The sequence below is a fragment of the Xenopus laevis genome, chromosome 6S, assembly GCF_017654675.1.
Source record: "Xenopus laevis strain J_2021 chromosome 6S, Xenopus_laevis_v10.1, whole genome shotgun sequence".
Lineage (NCBI taxonomy): Eukaryota > Metazoa > Chordata > Amphibia > Anura > Pipidae > Xenopus > Xenopus laevis.
This window is the reverse complement of record NC_054382.1, coordinates 40,784,335-40,806,537: the sequence shown is the minus strand read 5'-3', so window position 1 is coordinate 40,806,537 and position 22,203 is coordinate 40,784,335. Positions and strand designations below refer to the sequence as shown.

General features: G+C 36.3%; 1 protein-coding gene across 4 annotated transcripts in view; it reads left to right on the top strand.

The window, feature by feature from the left end:
- The window catches only part of slc4a7.S (solute carrier family 4, sodium bicarbonate cotransporter, member 7 S homeolog), an 87,614-nt gene that overhangs the window by 56,926 nt on the left and 8,485 nt on the right, over nt 1–22,203 (top strand). For 3 of the 4 annotated variants that reach the window (XM_018269292.2, XM_018269290.2, XM_018269291.2), the window contains exons 8-22: nt 4,055–4,212; nt 4,551–4,638; nt 5,189–5,335; nt 6,348–6,451; nt 9,931–10,105; nt 11,805–11,938; nt 12,884–13,129; nt 14,935–15,040; nt 15,607–15,768; nt 15,885–15,998; nt 16,728–16,889; nt 18,876–19,127; nt 20,739–20,807; nt 21,459–21,632; nt 21,821–21,952. In XM_018269292.2, coding sequence (XP_018124781.1) covers nt 4,055–4,212; nt 4,551–4,638; nt 5,189–5,335; nt 6,348–6,451; nt 9,931–10,105; nt 11,805–11,938; nt 12,884–13,129; nt 14,935–15,040; nt 15,607–15,768; nt 15,885–15,998; nt 16,728–16,889; nt 18,876–19,127; nt 20,739–20,807; nt 21,459–21,632; nt 21,821–21,952 — 2,223 coding nt within the window. Of the gene's footprint in view, nt 1–2,005; nt 2,066–4,054; nt 4,213–4,550; nt 4,639–5,188; nt 5,336–6,347; nt 6,452–9,930; nt 10,106–11,804; nt 11,939–12,883; nt 13,130–14,934; nt 15,041–15,606; nt 15,769–15,884; nt 15,999–16,727; nt 16,890–18,875; nt 19,128–20,738; nt 20,808–21,458; nt 21,633–21,820; nt 21,953–22,203 lie in introns of all 4 variants that reach the window. The other variant, XM_041567532.1, reaches the window with a different exon arrangement.

Genomic DNA, 22,203 nt, shown 5'->3' with positions numbered 1-22,203 from the left:
ATAAAGTACTATGTTTAGCTATTCCACAAAACTCCTCTTTTTTATACAAACTAAGGACTTCTAAATCCCACTCTTAGTCTTTCTTTCCTTTCTATTACTGGCAGCTGGGGACATTTCCCCAAACCCTGGCCCTTACCCTATCCCAGTTATATCACCTTCTCTCCGGAGCAAATTCAAACAGTACAGAACTCTTACTCCTATACCCAAAAACCCACTTCATCTTTCCTGTGCACTCTGGAATGCCAGATCTGTCTGTAATAAACTCACCGCTATACATGACCATTTCATTGCAAATTCCTTTAACCTACTCGCACTTACTGAAACCTGGCTTTCTCCTACTGAGACTGCCTCACCTGCTGCCGTGTCCTATGGGGGCCTACACCTTACTCATACTCCCAGACCTGGTAACAGACCTGGAGGTGGGGTAGGTTTGCTTCTCTCTCTCCGCTGTACTTTTAAAGTTCTTCCACCTGTTCCCTCTCTATCATTCTCCTCATTTGAGGCTCACTGCATTAGGCTCTTTTCTCCTGTTTCACTCTGCATTGCTGTTATATATCGACCACCAGGACCAACTGCAGAATTTCTGGACAACTTTGCTGCCTGGCTTCCTTACTTTCATCTAACATCCCATTCATCATATTAGGTGACTTTAATATACCCGTTAACCACATTAACAACTCTTCTGTCTCTAAACTTCTTTCACTAACCTCCTCCCTAGGCTTATCTTTGTGCTCAGACTCCCCCTCTCACTCCAATGGTAATGTTCTGGATCTCATATTTACCAGACTCAGTTCAACCACCAATTTTACTAACTCACCATTTCCCCTCTCTGATCACAATATGCTCACATTTCGACTCTCACTAACTCCCTCCTCACCCCCTGCTATTCCCCAAACACGTACTTACCGTGTCTTGCAAGCTGTAGGCATGTCACATCTCTCTTCTTCCTTTGACTCTCTTCACTCTAATATCTCAGCCATCTCATGTCCTAATGTGGCTACCTCTGTCTACTATAGTACTCTCACCACTGCCCTAAATGAGCTTGCTCCTATAAAAACTAAACGTTCTAGACCCAAACCACTTCAACCTTGGCATACTGCTCATACAAAAGCGCTCCAAAGACACTCTCGTGCACTTGAGCGTTGCTAAGATGCACCTAAGATGCTGCCAAAATTCTTATTCACTCTCTCATCATATCGCGTCTAGACTACTGTAACTCTCTTTTAATTGGCCTTCCCCTCCATAGACTGTCACCTCTCCAGTCCATAATGAACACTGCTGCGAGGCTCATATACCTCAGCAACCGCTCCTCCTTTGCCTCGCCATTCTGTCAATCCCTGCACTGGCTTCCGTTACCTTTCAGAATCACTTCATAACTCTGCCCCACCCTACATCTCTGAACTCATCTCTATATACTCACCCAATTGCTTACTACGCTCCTTTACTGACCTGCTACTCAACTCTTCCCTCATTACCTCCTCACATGCTCGCATTCAAGACTTTGCAAGGGCTGCACCCCTCCTCTGGAACTCTCTCCCACGGTCTGTCCGACTTTCTCTCAACCTTTCTGCTTTCAAGAAATCTCTGAAAATGCACTTCTTTTCGAGGTTTTCGAGAAGCCTACCCCAACTCTGCGTAGCTACCAAACGCAACACCACATACAATACCACATTTCTCACCCACTTAATTCGATCTTGCCCACTCCCACACCTTGTGTATTACTCCCTTCCCTTTAGAGTGTATGCCTATGCATAGGGCCTTCCTCACCTTTTGTACCTGTGATCTTTGTTACTCCATATGTTCTATGTACAGAATTCATGTGATTTAGTTGTATAATCACATTTACTTTACAGTGCTATGCAATATGTTGGCGCTATATAAATACATGTTAATAATAATAACAACATGCTTTGCAATAGAGTAAATGTTTTGCACTAACCTGTTGCTCTGTTGTACCTGTATGAACTTTGTTTTTCTGCTTGGCCCTTTATTTCCCCATGGGCAGGACCCTGCCTCCTGGCATTGTAGTTGTGGCACACTAATAATGGGACGCAAGAGGTCGGCTGTAAGTTCAGCAGATAGTTGTGTCAATGGTGTTAACATAATGACAATTGTCTGTTAAAAACTCATTTGTGCTGTAGCTCTCCTGGAATGGCACCTCTGTAATTATACACAACTCACCAAAAATTTAACAAAAATCTGAAACGGTAACCATTTCTTTCATGCTAGTGAACCAACCATACTATACAATACTCTGCTCATTCCTATATAATACTTGTGTATAATTCCAGAAGTGTATTGTACCTTATAATTTGTCCGCTGTGAATGTATGTAAGACTGTCTCATTATGTTTGAGGAAATGTGCCTGAATATGCAATGTCATTTTTTTTAACTCCAGTTGAATCTTGTAAAGTGTTGTTTTGTTGTACTTACAGCTGAAAACAGGACAAACACTTCTCCTGCAAAAATGAACATTTCCCTTTCTAGGTTCTGTGACATATGTTTTAGGGTTTTGTAACATGAAGACGCATGGGTCCAAGTACAGTAACTCTCAGCAACCTTTCCTTTAACAACTGGTCTAGCTGTGTTGCTGTGGGTTACTGGACAGCCAAATATTACACGTTGCAGTATAGCTTTTAATGGTTTTAAAGGCAAACTGTATGATGTTTGCATTACAAATTTTAATCTGATTTAACTCTGTCTCGCTTGTCCTAGCACTGCATAAAATTGGAAGAAGCAGCAGCACACTGCAGTTTTGGTACATGACTCGGATGTCGGCTGACATTCTTTTAAAATATAGCTTGTGACTAGCGACACTGACATTTTTATGTTTTTTTTTTTTTTAATCTGATTCAGCTGACTTGCATAAAAATTGCATGCAATTGCATGACAAAAATGGCAAAATTTTATACTCTGTGCCAGAATTGGACAAATGCAGTCTAATCATGTCTGTACAGTAAATGAGTCCTAGTATGAAATACAGTTTGTTTCTATGTGAAAGTGTTTTTTTGTTTTGTTTTTTTAAACGACAAAGAAATCGGTTATCCAGAAAGCTACGAATTACGGAAAGGCCATCTCCCATAGTCTCCATTTTATACAAATAATCCACAAAATTATTTCCTTTTTCTCTGTAATAATAAAACAGTACCTTGTACTTGATCCCAACTAAAATATAATTAATCCACATTGGAAGCAAAAACAGCCTTTGGGGTTTATTTAATATCTGCATGATTTTCTAGTAGACTTAAAGAATGAAGAACTAAATTACAGATGGATCACTTATCCGGAAAACTCCAGGTCCCGAGCATTCTGGATAACCGGTCCCATACCTGTATTTACATCTCTATGGCCCCCTATGTAAGGGGCAGCCATGTCTAACAATTGCCAACTAGCAATGATTACATCAACATATGGTGTAATAAGTCATGTGGAAGGTCAGAATCAGGTTGTTGGATAGAAAGTGTATAGCCAGGCTCTGTCACTCAAACAAAAGAGAAGCATGAGAATTAGCTACAACTGAACCAGGGTAAAAAAAACAAAGCCCACACGGATACTTGGTGACTGAAATCTATTGCACAGAGTTCCGACCGGATGTCAGTTACTTGAGCTGAGGGACCAACACAATATAAAGTTTACAATGCATATATAAAACATATAATATTTCTGATTCACGTTAAACTGTTGGATAGTAACCAGTGATTTCTGTGTCAAAATTGGTCAATATTTACAATGTAGCATCAGAATCTATGGCACATACATCCTCACTTTCTGCTAAAGTTTTGATGATTTCCAATGTCCTTTAACTGTAGCTTCTTAACAGCATTTGCATGAAAGAGGGGGGAGATGCCGTGGACATCTTTCAAGGCATGGCTCATTACTGTTCTGGCTACTGAAAATTAAAGCACGCATACAATACCTGTTACCGGTGCAAATTGCATTTTCACATAGAGGCAGATTGTTTTCATCTATAGTTTAGAACTCCCTTTCTTTGAATATTAATCTTTACTATCCTGTTTGAAAAGCATTTGTAGTTAAAGATACTTTTATTTCATAGGTGGACATGAACTTCATGAGGAAAATTCCAGCTGGAGCTGAGGCATCAAATGTCTTGGTGGGGGAAGTTGATTTTTTGGATCGGCCCATCATTGCATTTGTAAGATTATGTCCGGCAGTCTTGCTTTCTGGACTCACAGAAGTTCCAATTCCTACACGGTACTTTCTTGCTACACTCTTAAGTTGCCCTTTTATTTTGAGTACTGAAGGAATGAAAGACAATATATTTCTACTTATCCATTATCAATGGCCATAATGCAGTTAAATACAGCTATACTATAAAAGCTTTAGTACTGCAAGAGCTGTTCATATAGTGTAGTAAAGAGACATGCTCTGCTTCTGTAATAATACTTTAGTAAATTAACATTACAGTAAATTGCAGTCATCCTATAATTTTAGTTTCCCATTCATTTGAAACTTGAAGCGCTAGTTGTATGAACAACTGTGCCAACCATTATGACAAATTTCACTAGTAAACCATCACTTTGTCCCAACAGGTTTTTGTTTATTTTACTGGGTCCAACCGGAAAAGGGGGACCGTACCATGAAATTGGAAGATCAATTGCTACTCTTATGACTGATGAGGTAAATGCTTGTATGGATAATGATCATTGGTTGGAGTTTGCATATTTATGTTGCTCTTACCCTTACATTAGAATGGTAGCTTAAGAACAGTGTTAGATGAAACTATTTAAGGTATATTAATTTGAAGGTACATCAATTTTAGCCCCTCCTTTGGTTTTATAAAAATGGTGATTTGTACCTAAAGGTTATTTAGAAGTTGGTAGTTTGCTTTTGCTTATTTTACATTCGTACATATCTGCCCAGAGAAACTGGGCAAAATGTCCTCTTAATCAAGACAAACATCCATTATAACAATGTTTAGTGACAAGATGCTTAGGACCTTGACAATGTTTAGAACTTCTTTTCCCCGGACCCATTCTTTTTGATTGTTGTATTCCCCTAAAAACTCCAGTTCTACCCACAACTAGGTCTATCCTTTTTAAAAATGTTTTATCCCCAAGTATCATCAAGTAACTGCAACTACAAATATGCCTAGCCTGCCACGGTACACCAGTTCTTTGTTATCTTGAAACACTGTGAATGCTGAAACTTCATTTTCTTTCTTTTGCAGATATTTCATGATGTTGCTTATAAAGCAAAAGATCGAAATGACCTTCTTGCTGGAATTGATGAATTTCTTGACCAGGTGACAGTCCTACCTCCAGGAGAGTGGGATCCATCCATTCGTATTGAGCCACCAAAAAGTGTTCCCTCCCAGGTCAGGACTATGTACCAAAGTACATTACAGGAACCTCATGTCATTAAACTCTTGTATATTATGGCACATAAATATTTCAAGGAGAGTTTTATTCTCACTACCTAGAAGAAAACAAAAAGTATTCACATTCTGTGTGCTCAGACTTTAAATGTAAGATAATGTTTTTATAAATATTTGTTTTCATAAAGGATTTTTTGGCTTTTTCTGTTAGGGGTATGTTTAAGATTCCTGCATGGCACCTTACGATTGACATTAACCGTTGCTCCAATTCTAGTAACTCATAATAACAAATTGGCAGCAAGCATTTTCTCTCCTGTGTCAAAGATTTTCTACACCTTGAATATATCCCTAAGGATCCTTGACATTGGCATCATTGCTAAAGTTGCCACATACTTACAAACCGATTTTTAGAATTTCCTTAGTGCTTTATTTCTGATTTATGTTATTGCCTATGAACTATATACATAGTTTCTTGATAACAGAAGCCTTAAACTGGGCACACTTGTGGTTTGCCCCCATAGAAGACAGAAACCTGCATTTTTATTCAATGTTCACGCATAGACCAATTCTGTATTGGACCGAAGAGTAATCAAAATATTTAAGAAACGTTACTTAACTTTCTATTTCATAAAATTTATTTTCATTCCATTACATATTAACTGTAATACAAGAAACTGTCAAGAAATGCAGTATATCTAATTAGATATATTAACTGTAATTTGCAGTATGTAGGATAGACTTTGATTAAATAATTAAGGAGCACTTCCTGGAGCACATTGATCTCTGATATTAAGACACTCATGTGGAAACAATACGTTTGGCAAATGTTGTAAAGCACTATTTGCATGCTTAGAATGTAATGCTATGACACACAGTACTACTTTTAGCCATATACCTGTTGCGACTAGAAAACGCCAAAAAATACCCTGTCATAGACAATACAATGTGCGCTAAGCTGTTGAAAATTTTGTAGGCCTGAATATAGTTCTGATTTTTCTAATTGCTCATACAGGAAAAGAGAAAGATCCCAACCATCCCAAATGGGTCAACTCCACCAGGTGAAACCATTAAGGAAGAGCAACATCTCACTGGTCCAGAGCTGCAAAGGACTGGAAGGTGTGTATTTTGTTTTATTCACTTGTTTTTTGAAAAAGTATAAATCAATGTCTTAATGCACTGGCCATTCATGGTGGTATAATATTTTATTGAATGCCACTTTAGATTTGGTGTGATATTTTGACTTGTGGCATATACAGATGAAGCCACTTTGATTTTTGTGTTTGACACAGAATAACTAAACCCAAATAACCCACTTATCCAGTTTAACACAGAAAATTGTGTTGCAGAATCCCATCTAATTAAAGAGTTCACCATTTGTGAACAATGGTACTTTGGTATTCTAATGAAAAGGTTACATGCATTAAACGAGTTAAGATGACTTTAGATAACACAGTTTCTTCAGTTTATCTCGAGTCATGAGGCATTTAACCCACATCCAAGTGGCTTCATCTGTACTAGATATGCGTGTGAAATTAGTATTCATCTCCAGCATCTCCTACCATATTTTATTGTTGCTCTCGTACATCCATTATATATGGTGGCAGTGTATGCAGCTGTCAAATGAAAATTGTGCTGGTTCCTGACATATAATATAATAAAACAATGTATATGTACAACCCCACAAAAAAAGTGGTGAAGTTTTCACCTGTCCAAAGCCTTCTGAGGAGTTTCAAGGTAAAGGCTGGGTTCTTATTATCCTGGACTTATGTGAAAAGTATCCCTATTTATGTTAGTAGATTTTAATAATATTTTATACTAAAATTATAACTTTATGATGTATATTTTTTTAATACCATTTTGGTTCTGAAAATTACCTGAAATTTGTTTACATACAAATTGTTTTTTTATATTCTCTAATGAATTGCCTTAAAATTCTGCTGCTAATGATGAGCCAAAAGAAAAACAATATCTAAGAAAAATATACTAATGCTTATTAATTAAAGAAATTTGAAATGTTAGTTTTTTTTTAAAATTGAAGTTGTTTATAAAAGTTGCAGTTGGATTACACATACCTACATTTGTACCATGAAAATGACTTTGTGTTTGCACATCATGTACATTGTAAGTACACACAGACGTTCTTCTATCAAGAAATCATTAACACAGGATTAAATATTATTTTCTGAACACTGTGTTTAAAAAGAAAATCATGCCAAAATATGTTTGATACTAAAACAATCATCTCTGTGGTTGACATGCACAAGTAAATACTGAAAATTTAAGCAAAGTAAACAAGAAATATGGCAAAGCCACTAGATCCATAAGTACAAAGTATACCTATAATTATGCTGTGATTCTAGATGTTCCCTTAATGTTTCATTTTGCAGATGACCGTTTATTTTAGCATTTTATATCAGTGAAATGCTTTAGAAAGCCTAAGAGCTCATCTTTAGATAACTGGTATGTTTACTTTTGCAGATCCTATGTTAATTCTAGGCAAAACTGTTCTCATGCTTCCTACAAATTACTAATTTTAACCTTCATAAGCATTTTAATCCAGCCACATAGAGAATAGAGTTGCATAGCATTTTGTCTAGAATAACCAACAAGTACCAAATGTTTTACATGTTCATCAGTAGATCACTTTACGGGAGAATAGAGTAAACTGTAAAAAGAGGCAACAAACACAAATGTAAATGTTAAATGGTATCAATTGCATTTCAAAGCTATTCATAGATACAGATACGTAGAAGAGCCTGTATTATAGATATATGTTTCTTTGAACTCTTAATAAGCAAGTTATGTCATAATATCATCTGTTTTATGCCTTCAGTTAACTAAATAAAACTGTTTTTGCACATGCTTTCCATCATGTGGACCACTTGTGTTCAATTTCCATAGCTGTGTTGGGTGAAAGGTAAAGGCACTAGAATCACTGGGGAAAGTACTGGAGAATGCTTAAAGGGATACTGTCATGGGGAAAATGTTTTTTTTCCAAAATGAACCAGTTAATCGTGCTACTCCAGCAGAATTCTGCACTGAAATCCATTTCTCAAAAGAGCAAACAGATGTTTTTATATTCAATTTTGAAATCTGACATGGGGCTAAACATTTTCTCAATTTCCCAGCTGCCCCTGGTCATGTGACTTGTGCCTGCACTTTAGGAGAGAAATGCTTTCTGGCAGGCTGCTGTTTTTCCTTTTCAATGTAACTGAATGTGTCTCAGTGGGACATGGGTTTTTACTATTCAGTGCTGTTCTTAGATGTACCAGGCAGCTGTTATCTTGTGTTAGGGAGCTGCTATCTGGTTACCTTCCCATTGTTCTTTTGTTTGGCTGCTGGGGGGGAAAAGGAGGGGGTGATATCACTCCAACTTGCAGTACAGCAGTAAAGAGTGATTGAAGTTTATCAGAGCACAAGTCACATGACTTGGGTCAGCTGGGAAATTGACAATATGTCTAGCCCCATGTCAGATTTCAAAATTGAATATAAAAAAATCTATTTGCTATTTTGAGAAATGGATTTCAGTGCAGAATTCTGCTGGAGCAGCACTATTAACTGATTCATTTTGAAAAAAATGTTTTTTCCCATGACAGTATCCCTTTAACAACTTGTCACCTCCCACACAATTATTTTAACTTTCTCCTCATTATGGTCTGTAGTGGCAATTTACCTAAACGTACCTGAGCAAGTACTCCGAGGCAAATATTTCTAAGCCTATGCTGCTCACAACTGTGGAAGAAGCTTTAGATACTCTCTGCAAGGTGGGAGTAACACTTTATCCTTTTTTGGGTATTTTTCACCTAGTTTCAATAAATTGTGTATTCAGCATTGTTGTTTTGAAAAGGGTGTAAGTCATTTTAAATGTAAGTGTTTTCCTACTAGTCTTTCCTTTTTTTTTTTTTTAATAAAAAACAGTCTGCACCTAATTTGTGATATTTAACATGTGTTATAACATACCATAATTTCAATCGCAAGAGTTACCCAACAAAGTACGGGAAGACTTCTGATTTCTGCCGTATATACTGAAGTGTTGCTTTTGAAAGCCTACATCTTTTAGGTGGGCCAAACATAGGCCTTAATTTACTAATGAAGGTGAGATTAAAGTAAATTTTAGTTGGAAAGTGTAATTATAAATGAACAAGCAATACATGTCTGATGATAGTATTCCTATGAACAAGTCCAGATGCTATATAAAACCATAACATATGGCAAAAATATAGATGACTTCATTGCATCTAGGTTTTTGCCTGTTAATTTGTGTAGCTGGATATACCAATATCTGTAAGTTTTACAAATTTCTGTCAGTATTACAGTTTCATCAGAAACAGCACAGTGGTAGAAACTGATATATCTCAAAAGATGGGGCTCATATTGCTCCAACTGTGGATTCAGGTCTCCAGGTATTTTGACCCTTTGAGGTTCATCATTAGCCAATGCAATTTAATATAGTCAGGACTAAGAATAGTAACATTGTTTCCCATTTTTAAACTTTAGGCATTAAACCAATTTGCTTTCCAAAGTTTTACAAACTGATCTGAATTAGATAGATTCCTGCCGTGTTCAGTTTGACGAGTTTCATCTCACCTATTTAGGCTTTTTGGTGGCTTGATGCTTGACATCAAAAGGAAAGCACCTTTTTTCTTGAGTGACTTCAAGGATGCATTAAACCTGCAGTGCCTGGCCTCCGTTCTTTTCCTATACTGTGCCTGTATGTCTCCAGTAATCACTTTTGGAGGTCTTCTGGGAGAAGCAACACAAAACAGAATAGTGAGTACAAAGAAAGATTGGTAGTGGTCAGGCTTTAGACCTTCCATGGAAGGTATCCTTGTGTATTTGTCTCATGTGTTCATGCTTGATTCAGAGAGTCCACCCCAACGTATTTGACCCTCCCAAGATCAGGTTAACTGCTGTGGCAAAGTTTGAGGGAGCCCATGAGAACAGAAGATACAAGGTGTGAGGTAAAACAAATTTATCCTGGATTCCAGGATGTTTCATAAGCAAACGGCATCTGCGACCAACTTCTGCAAAGGTCTTCAGTATTTTGCTTTACATTATATCAGTCTGTATGCTTGTTGGGTTAAGCGATAACATATTAAGCATTTTATTTAACCTTATCTCATTAACAAATTAATTTTTTCTGCAGCACTCTTCATATTGCAGCCATAGATTGGATATGCCATGTTTTGTAAATAAGAGAAGATAATTGATCATTTTAGAGAAAGAAAACTTCTATTCCTTTATAGATACATGTTATGTTTTTTGAATATGTATCACATGTGATTTTTTTTTCATTTATGACATTTTGTCTTTTAAACAGACCTAACTTTATCAATCAGTGTTTTGTGACAGTTAAAACATAAAATATATAGCCTGAAACTCAACATTGGATTTTAGTATTTAATACTACAGTATTAGAAGTAAATATTCAATCTGATATGAAAAGTGAATTGTAATTATTCAAGATTTCCGTATCTTTCATGACTGAAGCCTTTTTTAAGTTAAGCTTAAGTCATAGCATACAGTATGGCGTTCTGCATCTTTATAACTTGGTTTAGAATGTTTAATGTGAATTATTGCTCTCCAGAAAATTAACCACACACTTCTGAACTTAGACTTACAGTACCAGACAAGATCTCTAAATCCTTCATGTGTTGCAAGTGTGTTCACCGCATTCATTTGTGGCGATCGCACATCTTGCCTTGCTTTGTTTCAAGCAGCCTGTAGTGCTTTGAGTAACTTTCCTAAACATTTAAACACTTCTGTGTCATCAGTGTGACTTTAGCCCTGTTCACACACATATATTAATCAATACGGTCAAGTCATGGATTCTAGTTTGGTCAGACTTGTTTAAAAATTTGGATTTTGAAAAATAACCCCATAAGTGTGGAGCAGCATTTTTTCGCCATTTCAGTGTAGAACTACACAGGCGTTTTGACATCTGATATCTTCCCTTCCTACGACTGTCTGATGCGAACACTGCATGTTGCGTCTTCACCCGACAGGCATGTTGAATGCACGCTGCGACAGCGCCCGACATTCCTCAGATGTCAAAACGCCCGTGTAGTTCTACCCTTAATCTTTATTAGTTCACCAGTGATAAATGCACAAGCCTTTATTGGCTAACAGTACAGCTTTCTTTGCATTACACATAAAATAACACTCATATGTGGAATTGAATTCTCATTAAACAAACATACCAGAAATATTGTTTTCAATGTATTAACATAGTAATTATATAAATACAAATATTTATTTTAAATTGATATTTTGCTATATCCATGACTGACTGAAATAAAAATGTTCTATTTCTCTAGGGTTATGAGTGGCATTTGGTTTGTTCTTTCATGTATATTGTGGTTTGTAGATAAATGTTTTACAACGTGATTTTTCTTGCTCTGTCAAAGTTTGTGTTGCTGTTGTGCTGTTTCAAATCAATACAACATAATTGTCTTTATCTTTCTCCCAGAGTGCAATAGAGTCTCTCTTTGGAGCATCATTAACGGGAATTGCATATTCTCTGTTTGCTGGGCAACCTCTCACTATACTAGGCAGTACTGGGCCTGTCCTTGTTTTTGAAAAGATTCTGTTTAAATTCTGCAAGTAAGTATGATGTTCTGCAACTTTTTTTCTGTTCATTATTTCTGTTTAGCAATAAAGTAAAGTGTATGGGCTCTGTTTTTGATTGTAAAAGCAAATGTATTTTAATGGTCTATTAAATACACTGTTGTGGGGTACCATGTCTGATGCTTATTAAGAACTTTCGTTTGTAATAGATAAATAATTATATAAATAAGACCCTTATTACAAGATGAATCACATAAATAATGAATTGATGGTGTCTGGGTTCATATGATATTAACAACTTTTGTGCTCCTTTTAAATTATTCTTGAATATGGTCCTATATGTAGTAGAGCTAAACAAGCCAAAGGTTCTTAGTATTATTATTATTTTATGAATTCTAATTAACTCAATGTAGTACAGCTAAAGAAGCCAAAGGTTGTTAGTATTATTATTATTTTATGAATTCTAAAATGTGATTTAGTGACTAGAAGTAGAGTAGGGTATAATGTTTAATATCTATTGCTGTTTAAGCAAACCATGAGTTTATTTTACTATATTATGTAGTGAAGTTTAACACATTTTTTTTACTTGAGAGATTATGGGTGGCCTTTTATTAAGTGGCAGTTTATGCAGTTTATATTTATAGGGCGATGTCCACCCTTTCACTGTTGTATTTAAAAAGTAAAAATCTACAGTAACATCTTGGTCCAGGCTGCTATGGAGAGATTAAATCCAGTGAGCACAGGCCTTTGTGGTGCAGACAATTGTAGAAACTGTTGCAAAATAAACTATAATATGGGCAAACTTGGACAAAAGTACCCAATCCTGCTCAGTGTGCATTATATGAGCTAGAAAAAGTAAGTCAAAAAGTCATAGGGATTAATGGGTATGTTATGGACATGTTGCGTAACTGCTGATATTTTACATGATTTTTAAAACACTATCTTTTTGTTGTTTTTGTATTTTTTCACTTTTCTAAATAGAGATTATGAGCTATCTTACTTATCCTTGCGAACAAGTATTGGTCTATGGACAGCATTTCTATGTCTGTTGCTGGTTGCAACCGACGCAAGCAGTTTAGTGTGCTACATCACTCGATTTACAGAAGAAGCATTTGCTGCACTAATTTGCCTTATATTTATTTATGAAGCATTGGAGAAACTTTTCGATTTAGGAGAGAAATATGCATTCAACATGAACAATGACCTCGACCTTCTGTCAAAATATACGTAAGTATATACTTATGTAAGTGTTCTTTTGTTCAGTGAAGTAATGACATCCATGTTCTGGATACCATTAATTAGACTTTGATGTTTTTAGGTAGATGATGTTTCATTGGGAAGAGATAGATTGTTACTTTAGTGAGTGGTGTTTTCCATCTTAATTTTGAGTTTCAAAAAGTAAAAAACAAGTGGATACTGTTGAAATCTTTCCTCTTTTTGAGTAAAGACCCTCCTTAGCTCATAACAAGATTAACATAATAAGGTTAACAAAGCACTAAAAAACTAGTGGCACTAAATAATACATAATAAAATCATACTGCTGGACTGATTGGATACAAATTAAATGCAGTCATTCCAACCCTTCTAGCTGGATTTTCCAAGCAAGATTACTATAAGGTTACCAGATCAGGGGCACCTACAAAAAAAGTCCATATCCTTTACCTTCTAGACACATTTTTTCAGTGCAATTGTTTTATGATTGGTCACCAGAAATAGACTTTTTTCAATTACTTTCCTTTTTAATTTTTTGACATTTTTCTAAATTTGAACTCTAAAGTTTAATGTTCCTGGTGTTTCAGACTGGCAGAGCTTCTTTAGAAGGTGAAAGATTTAACTTTACACTTCACTGTTAGAAAAAAGAAAGTAATTGGGAAAAAGTATTCATTTCTGGTGAGCAATCTGAAACCAACTGAACTGAAAAAAGTGTTTGAAGGTGAACAACCCCTTTTAAGATGAATTGCCAAAAGCAAACAATCATTCAGGCAGTGAAAACAGATCGAGTATTTTAATTCGAATAGAACAAATTTGTAATTATATGAAGGGCTCACAGAATGGCAAGTCAAGTAACACAAATCACCACTAAGTGCCAATTATAAAGCACAATTTATAAGGATATATTTTACAGCAAGAGTGCCAATACTTGACTAATGGGCGGTCTACTTTTAGTGATGTTGTCCCATTATGATCTACATCCATAAAAGCATTGTAAGCTGTTTCATGGAAAATATTACTTGAATATTATATTGATTTATGAGTGAATTTATATTGCTGTATTTAACAAACAACTATTTCATATGTAACCTTAATAATAATAAATATCTGACATGAAAAGCACGAAATAGGAGGGTAATTTAGACAAGCTGTTCGTTGACCGTGTCTTGAGATCTACGATTTGGACTGTTTTACAGGATATTCATAGATCTTAAATAGTAAATAGTGTGCCCCCTATTTCAAAGCATTATTTCTAAGGATATAAGGATCTATTTTCTGGAATGCTTGGGACCTGGGTGTCTCAGGATAAGTGGTCTCTTTAATTTTTTTTTTTTTTTTAAATGGAGCAATTTTGTTTAAGGTTACTAACAATATATTTATAAAAATAGCCACCAACATGGCATTTAAGTGCATTTTAACTGCAAAATGCAGTCTTATAATTTATCATCAAGAGCAACAAATTGTTTTATTGTTCCAGAGAAACTGATGGTTTAAAGTGGATTCTGGGAATTGTATTAATAGGATAATAATGGGTTTCCATATAATTGTTTCACAATGTTTCTCTTGAAGTCTTTATTTCTCCAAACTCAGACCATGGTAATGTTCCTGGGCAGGAAAGTGTTTTGATGTAAGGTGTGTGTGTGTTTTTTTTTTTTTAAATCAGTTCAGGAAAAATATTGGTTTGAAATATTTTATTTGGTTTTCACAATAAACCATAAGAATTAATATGATAACAAATAGTATGCAGAATAAGAACATTACAGGAAAAATATTCATTCAGTAAATTACAATTAATCTTTTTCTTTTTATAATCTCCCTAGTTGTATGTGTACTGAGCCACTCAACCCCAACAATGAAACCTTAGCTTTGTGGAGTAAAGCTAATATCACAGCAAGTGAGGTACCATGGAACAACCTCACCGTCACTGTAAGTATTCATGCACCATTATGATGCATGCATTTGATATTTATGTTTAATTTTTTTATAAAACCAGCTGTGGTCACAAACAGAACTTTGTGAAACTGCATGGTAGTTAGGATAAACCATATTTGTTTTGCATAGCCAGGTATTTTGAGGGGTGTGTGTGACCACAGCAGCTGTACAGCTTGCAGCTGTGTTTGCAGAATATGGTAGTCAGCAGGTCTCTCTAATCGAATGTTGTGGGCTTAGCTGAAGGAAGGTGTCTGCAGTGCTTGATAGAATAAAAATATATTTCAGTACTACAGTAAACAGTAAGTCTGTTACTTAGGCTGGCCCAGAAAATGTATCAACTGTAGATGCAAATTTTGTAATTGATTTTTCTTTTTTGCCTCACTGTTTCCATTGACAGTAATGGGTAGCAGTTGGCAACAGATCCAGTTGGTCTATGTTTGAGCTTAGTTCAAACAAAGACTAAAAAGAAAATAACATTGTCATGATAATATCCATATAAGAAAACTATTTGTGTCCAAAAGCCCTTATCCGGGTCCTCATGCAGTTTATTTCACCAACAGGATTGTGTACATCTGAATGGTACCTTTGTTGGCTCTGCCTGTGGGCACCATGGTCCATATATACCAGACGTTTTCTTTTGGTCAGTTATTTTATTCTTCACAACTTTCTTCCTGTCATCTTTCCTGAAGCAGTTCAAGACTAAAAATTATTTTCCAACAAAGGTAATCCCTCCTTAAATTCTAAGCTAAAGACATCTCATGCAAACGGTTATGTTGCTTATTCTATTTATATATATTTTTCTTTGTCAACTGCTAAACTTTTTTTCCCTACATTTTAGGTGCGCTCTACTATCAGTGACTTTGCAGTGTTTCTGACAATAGTGATTATGGTTCTTATAGACTATTTGGTGGGGATTCCTTCTCCCAAACTTCACGTTCCTGAGAAATTTGAGGTAGGGGATGTCAAGTTTTCTTCTTAATTATGTGCTGAGAAGATGAAGGTTTTTATTGTCTAAATCATAGTGCAGGCAATGCAAAACCCCTTCATGTCATGTAATGCATACCTAGAAGTAAATAGTAACATGTGGAAGTACAGGTAGGTGGTACTAATACTGTATTACATTTAACCTGACCACCTGCATTTAGCTTTAACTCATAGAACTTTATATATTTTCAACACAGATGTATGAACAAAACAGAAATGGTTTGTGCAGCTACTGTTTATATTAGACAGTGATATCAATATTTTCGATAACCAGGTGACTGTAGAGCAAGTGGCATAGAATCCAAACAATTGGATAAAAAACAGCTCAAACTGCTGGGAATCCTTCTGGATCCCCCAGTTTTATCTTTCATAAATCAGACCCAAAGTCTTGGACAAGGTTTATGTCCCATACTGCACTATGAAGAGGCAGCTCTAAGTAATGTTTTTTTGTTACATTCATGGCATATAAACAATATACTTGACTGCCATATTAATATATTTAAGCTGAACAGGTAATTTTAATTATTTTGGTTACTGATACCTTTATTATAAGGAAAATTATCAAACCCCCTCTCTGTTGGTACCTTCCAGTAATCACAACTTGTATTTTAATGCTGTTTTTAAAAAGTTTTCTTATAAATGTGTAATTTTAGCTGCACATTTTGCACATGTCTAATAAATGTGTTCTTTTTATAAGCCTACTTTAAAAGACAGAGGCTGGATAATTGATCCTTTGGGTAAAAACCCTTGGTGGACATTACTAGCAGCAGCTATTCCAGCCTTGCTTTGTACAATTCTCATCTTCATGGATCAGCAGATTACTGCAGTCATCATAAACCGGAAAGAACATAAGCTGAAGGTATCCTTTGTTTAGTAGTTCACAAACTGTACAATATTGCACCATTATGTATGTTCATATTGCAGACTGTAATGATATCAAAAGTACTGTCTATGTCTTTGAAACTGATAAAGCAGGTATAATATTTCTAGGGTGCAGCTTCTTTGTATGACACTCAAAGACATGACAGCCATAGTGATTGTGCCTTAATTCAGAATGCTTGGGACCTGGGGTTTTCCGGATAACTGGTCCTTCTGTAATTCCGTAATACTATTAGAGAATCATGTAAACTTTAAATAAACCCAATACGCAATGGGTTTGCTTTCAATAAGGAATAATTATATCTTTGTTTGGATTAAGTACATGGTACTGTTTTATTATTACAGAGAAAAAGGTAAAAAACTGGATTATTTGATTATAATGGAGTCTGTGAGAGACTGCCTTTCCGTAATTCTGAGCTTTCCAAATAACAGGTTTCCAGATAACTGATCCCATACCTGTATATTGAATTGTACAGGAATGATGGCTTGTTTAACAACTGTTCATTTCCCCCCACAATGGTTTCTATTGCTGGCCTTCTACTGGCCCAGTGTATTTTCCTGCAGGGCATAAAATCCCTGCACCCCTCTGGCCAGCCCAAGGTCCCCATAACCATTGAGCAGTGGCTACAGGTATATCTGCCTCCAAGGAAGCCACCATTAGCTCCACATTTTGCAGAAATATTAGTCAGAAGGGCCCTGTGAAAGCAGTGTTTGTCCCTTTCTATTCTCTGCCCTGGTGGCTCTGGCTTTTGAAACAATGTAACACAAAAATTTCACCGGCACACAGGATAATGCAAGCAGGATTAACCTTGCTATGTGATTTATTGCAGCATGCAACGTTTCGGGGTTACCCCCTTTGTCAAGCATGCTTGACAAAGGGGGTAACCCCGAAACGTTGCATGCTGTAATAAATCACATAGCAAGGTTAATCCTGCTTGCATTATCCTGTGTGCCGGTGAAATTTTTGTGTTACTGTGACTTGGGAGGTGGCCGTTTCCTTCCTTTGCTGTGCACCAGGAAATCACTATTGAAGGTCCAGGGTGTGCGGGTGTGTTTGGAAATTCCCATTTTTGAAACAATGTAACACAAGCCAAAGGATTGACCGACCTGTCTTGCTGGAGGAGACTGACTTTTGCAGCATCATTTAAAGGAGAAGGAAAGGCTAAAATAAAATAAGTGTGTAATTATTGCCCATTAAATGTATGTATTCTTACCAGCAGGCATTTCCTAATTCAGCTTTTCATGAATTCTTGAGCTGTAATCCTTTTTAAAATAAGTGGCAAGCTGATGTGAAAATGATATCCCTGCTGCAGTCTAGAAATCCGTCTGTTCAGGGCACACGCATGCGTAATTAATCTCAGAGGTCCCTGCGCAAGCTCACAAGGATCTTCAGGCTTCCCTGTAAAGAGATGACGTTCGGGTCACATGATCTACCCGTTAGTCATCCCTGACCTCTTTGCCCCTGCCTGCTCTCACCCGCCAATCAAAGGGCACTTTGTAGCTCCTGCGCTCTCTCTGGATTTAATTTATAGTTTGTCAGTGAGCGGAAGAGCAGAAAACAAGCGAGTACACCCAGCGTTTAGGTCTGTCTGACTGACGTCTGTAGTAATACATCATTCATTTTTTAAATAGTGCAATTTTAAAATTTAGCTAATGGGCCGGAAGTGACGTGCAATTTGAAAATGGCTGCTGCAAAGTTTCAATTACGGACAAATTTTGGAATAGCCATGCACGAAGAGCGTAATAATATTTCACATTTCAATGCAGCGTTCCAGGAGGGGGGGTAATAGCGAACAGGAAGAGAGAGGTTTCTTTTTCAAAGTGTCCTTCTCCTTTAAAAAATCACAAACAGGAGTCAAGCAAATGCTCATCGTTTAAAAAGTCACAAAAAGGAGTTGAGCAAATGCTATTTTCAATAGGAATTACACATGACTTTAATGTTCTTTCTTGTATTTGGCTTCTACAGAAAGGCGGTGGATACCATCTTGATCTATTCGTGGTTGCCATTATGCTTGGAGTGTGTTCAATAATGGGACTACCATGGTTTGTTGCTGCAACTGTGCTATCCATCAGCCATGTTAACAGCTTGAAAGTGGAATCTGAATGCTCTGCCCCCGGAGAGCAGCCAAAATTCTTAGGAATAAGAGAACAGCGAGTAACTGGCCTTCTGATCTTTGTTTTGATGGGGCTCTCAGTTTTCATGACTTCTGTTTTAAAGGTAAGCACTTTATACTTTCAGGCTCCACCGGCATGTTGTCCTCTGCTCCATATTCAGGATTGCATTTATAGTTTTTGCTGCACAAAACCATTACAGAAGATGGCATGCCTATCTTTTAGGAAATGTGCTACCCAGATATTTGCCCTACCTATTTTAGCTCCACAGAAGTCTCCTGGCCTACAATAGATCATGAAACTAGCAAAATAAAGCTAAATAAAGAGAACTGAATCGCCTACTATCTTCTTTGGCCATATTGTAAATAACACCTATATCTGTGAACTGAATTCATTCCATTCCAAATCAAAACATAAAAACGAAATAAGCAAATTTGTGTTACCGTATTTCATTACAGAAATTAAAGAAAGGGGAATATTAGGCTGTTTCAAGAAATAGCAGTGTCTGCATTCTTCTTTACAAACTCAAACATTCGCTGTATAAACTAAAAAATATTTCTATGTTTTGCTTTCCTTTGAATATCTGAACTAATATTTAGTCGACCAACTTCTGGCACCTGATACATTCCACACAATTCTTCTGCATTTCTTGGTTTTGCCTCAGAAACAAATTTTTTTATGTCACCCCACAAGTTTTCTATTGGTTTAAGGTCTAGGGATTTGGCTGGCCACTCCATAACGTCAATCTTGTTGGTCTGGAACCAAGATGTTGCTTGTTTACTGGTGTGTTTGGGGTTGTTGTCTTGTTGAAACCACAATTTCAAGGGCATTTCCTCATCAGTATAAGGCAACATGACCTCTTCAAGTATTTTGACGTTTTGAATCTGATCCATGATCTGGTATGAGATAAATAGGCCCGACACCATAGTATGAGAAACATCCCTATATCATGATGCTTGCACCACCATGTTTCAAAGTGACTTGAATTCGGTGTTTGGCGGTCGTCTGACTGTCTGTGGCTCCTAGACCCAAAAAGAATAACTTGGCTTTCATCAGTCCACAAAATGTTGCACCATTTCTCTTTAGGCCAGTCACTGTGTTCTTTGACAAATTGTAACCTCTAGCATGTCTTTTTTTTCAACAATTGGACTTTGCAAGGGCTTCTTGCTTGGCTTCACATAGGTATCTTCTAATTGTCACAGTATTCATTTTGGCTTTTCTTCTATCCATTCAAATGGTAGTTTTCCATTTTCTACCATGTCTTTCAGGTTTTGGTTGCCTTTTTTAAGCATCATTTTAGCTGAGCAGCCTATAATTTTCTGCACTTCTTTATATTTTTTCCCAATGTCTGGAACAACCCAGATTTTCAGAGAGAAATGCACTATAACCATCATTTATTTGCCTTACTTAAAGAAGGGATGTAATTGACACCTTTTTTCACAGAATGAATGACCTCCACACTGCTATTATTTGGAACAAGCCACAATTAATGATTCAATTACACAGAATCAGCAGTATGCATTTTTATAACTATTGGGTCTGTTGGCTTTCTATTGCTCTTTTACACCTACTAGTAAATCATTAGCTAAGCAGAATTCTGACAAAAACAGTGATGGATCAGGTTAGTGATGTCGGACTGCTATTATTCTGAACACAACTGTAAATGCGTAACATTTAACTTATGAATACAATAATGGTATGGAATATTTCTTTTCAGTTTATACCAATGCCAGTCCTGTATGGCGTTTTCCTTTATATGGGTGCTTCATCTCTCAAGGGCATTCAGGTAATTCCAATTTGTGTACACCATACTCTTACATGGTAATACTCTTGCATGGTTATACATTTTTCATTAAATGATTTGAGAATTGTGCATTAAAATAAGCAGTTCTGCTTTGTGCAGCTATTTAGAAGTTGTGTAAACTAAAGCTGCTCCAGAATTGAAAGCATTAATTTTACACCTCCGTGGACATTAGTGCTTACATGTAGCAAAACTTGCTTAGAAACTAGTGTAATCCTTGCACATTTCTTAGCAATTTTACTTATTGTGCTTCTAGCTATGCATATTTACTATACTATTGGTTTCTCATCCATATATCTAAAGGCTTCATCCGCATTGCTCTGTTTTATTAATAGTACATTTTTTTTTTTTTAAATGGAGAACAGAGGTATAATACTTGGAAGTACATCCATTTAATTGTGCCTTTATACATATTACCCAAGTTAAAGAATTCATAATGGAAAAATAATAAAATAAGTATTAGTAAAGTTTTGGCCCTTCACCATTCCAAACAAATTCACTTTCAGTACTATAAATGCTAATGGATGAAGTCTGGCTTAAGCCTCCCATAGTGTTTCGCAGTGATATCAACCTCAAGGCTCCCTACTATGATTTTAAACAAAGCCCTTGTCTATTTCTGATCTGTTCTTGTTACAGCTTTTTGACAGAATCAAACTGTTTGGAATGCCAGCCAAACATCAGACGGATCTAATCTACTTGCGCTATGTACCTCTCTGGAAGGTTCACGTTTTTACAGTTATTCAGCTTACTTGCCTTGTCCTTCTGTGGGTTATTAAAGCCTCTTCAGCTGCTGTTGTGTTCCCAATGATGGTAAGTGGTTTTGCTCTACTTTCCATGGTTTCATAAAGCTGTACAATATAATCTTATTCAAATGGCACATAACCACATTTCACTAGCTATGACTTGAAAACTGTATTTCCCTAGTATTAAGCAAAGCATACTGCTTGAAACCATACCTGAAATTAGAGCTGTTTTTAAATATTTTGATTTGCATACAGGTCCTTGCTCTTGTTTTCATTCGCAAACTTTTGGACTTCATCTTTACCAAAAGAGAATTGAGCTGGTTAGACGATCTGATGCCTGAGAGTAAAAAGAAGAAGGAAGATGATAAGAAGAAAAAAGCAAAAGAAGTAAGACTGAAATAGAGCATTTCTAATCATTTCAATGGGAATATAAAAAAATGTATTTTGCTTTGTAGAGAAATAGAATTTTGTGTTAAATGAGCACTACGGTTCAGGAACCATTTTTATTCATTCCTCTTGGGTGGCTTTGCACATCCTTTAGCATGTACTCTAACAGTGTTCTGGAGTCTAGTTTGCAGTCACTCGTGTGCTGCAGTTGCCACCAACACAGTTTGGAGGATTGCTCTGCTAGCCAAAAC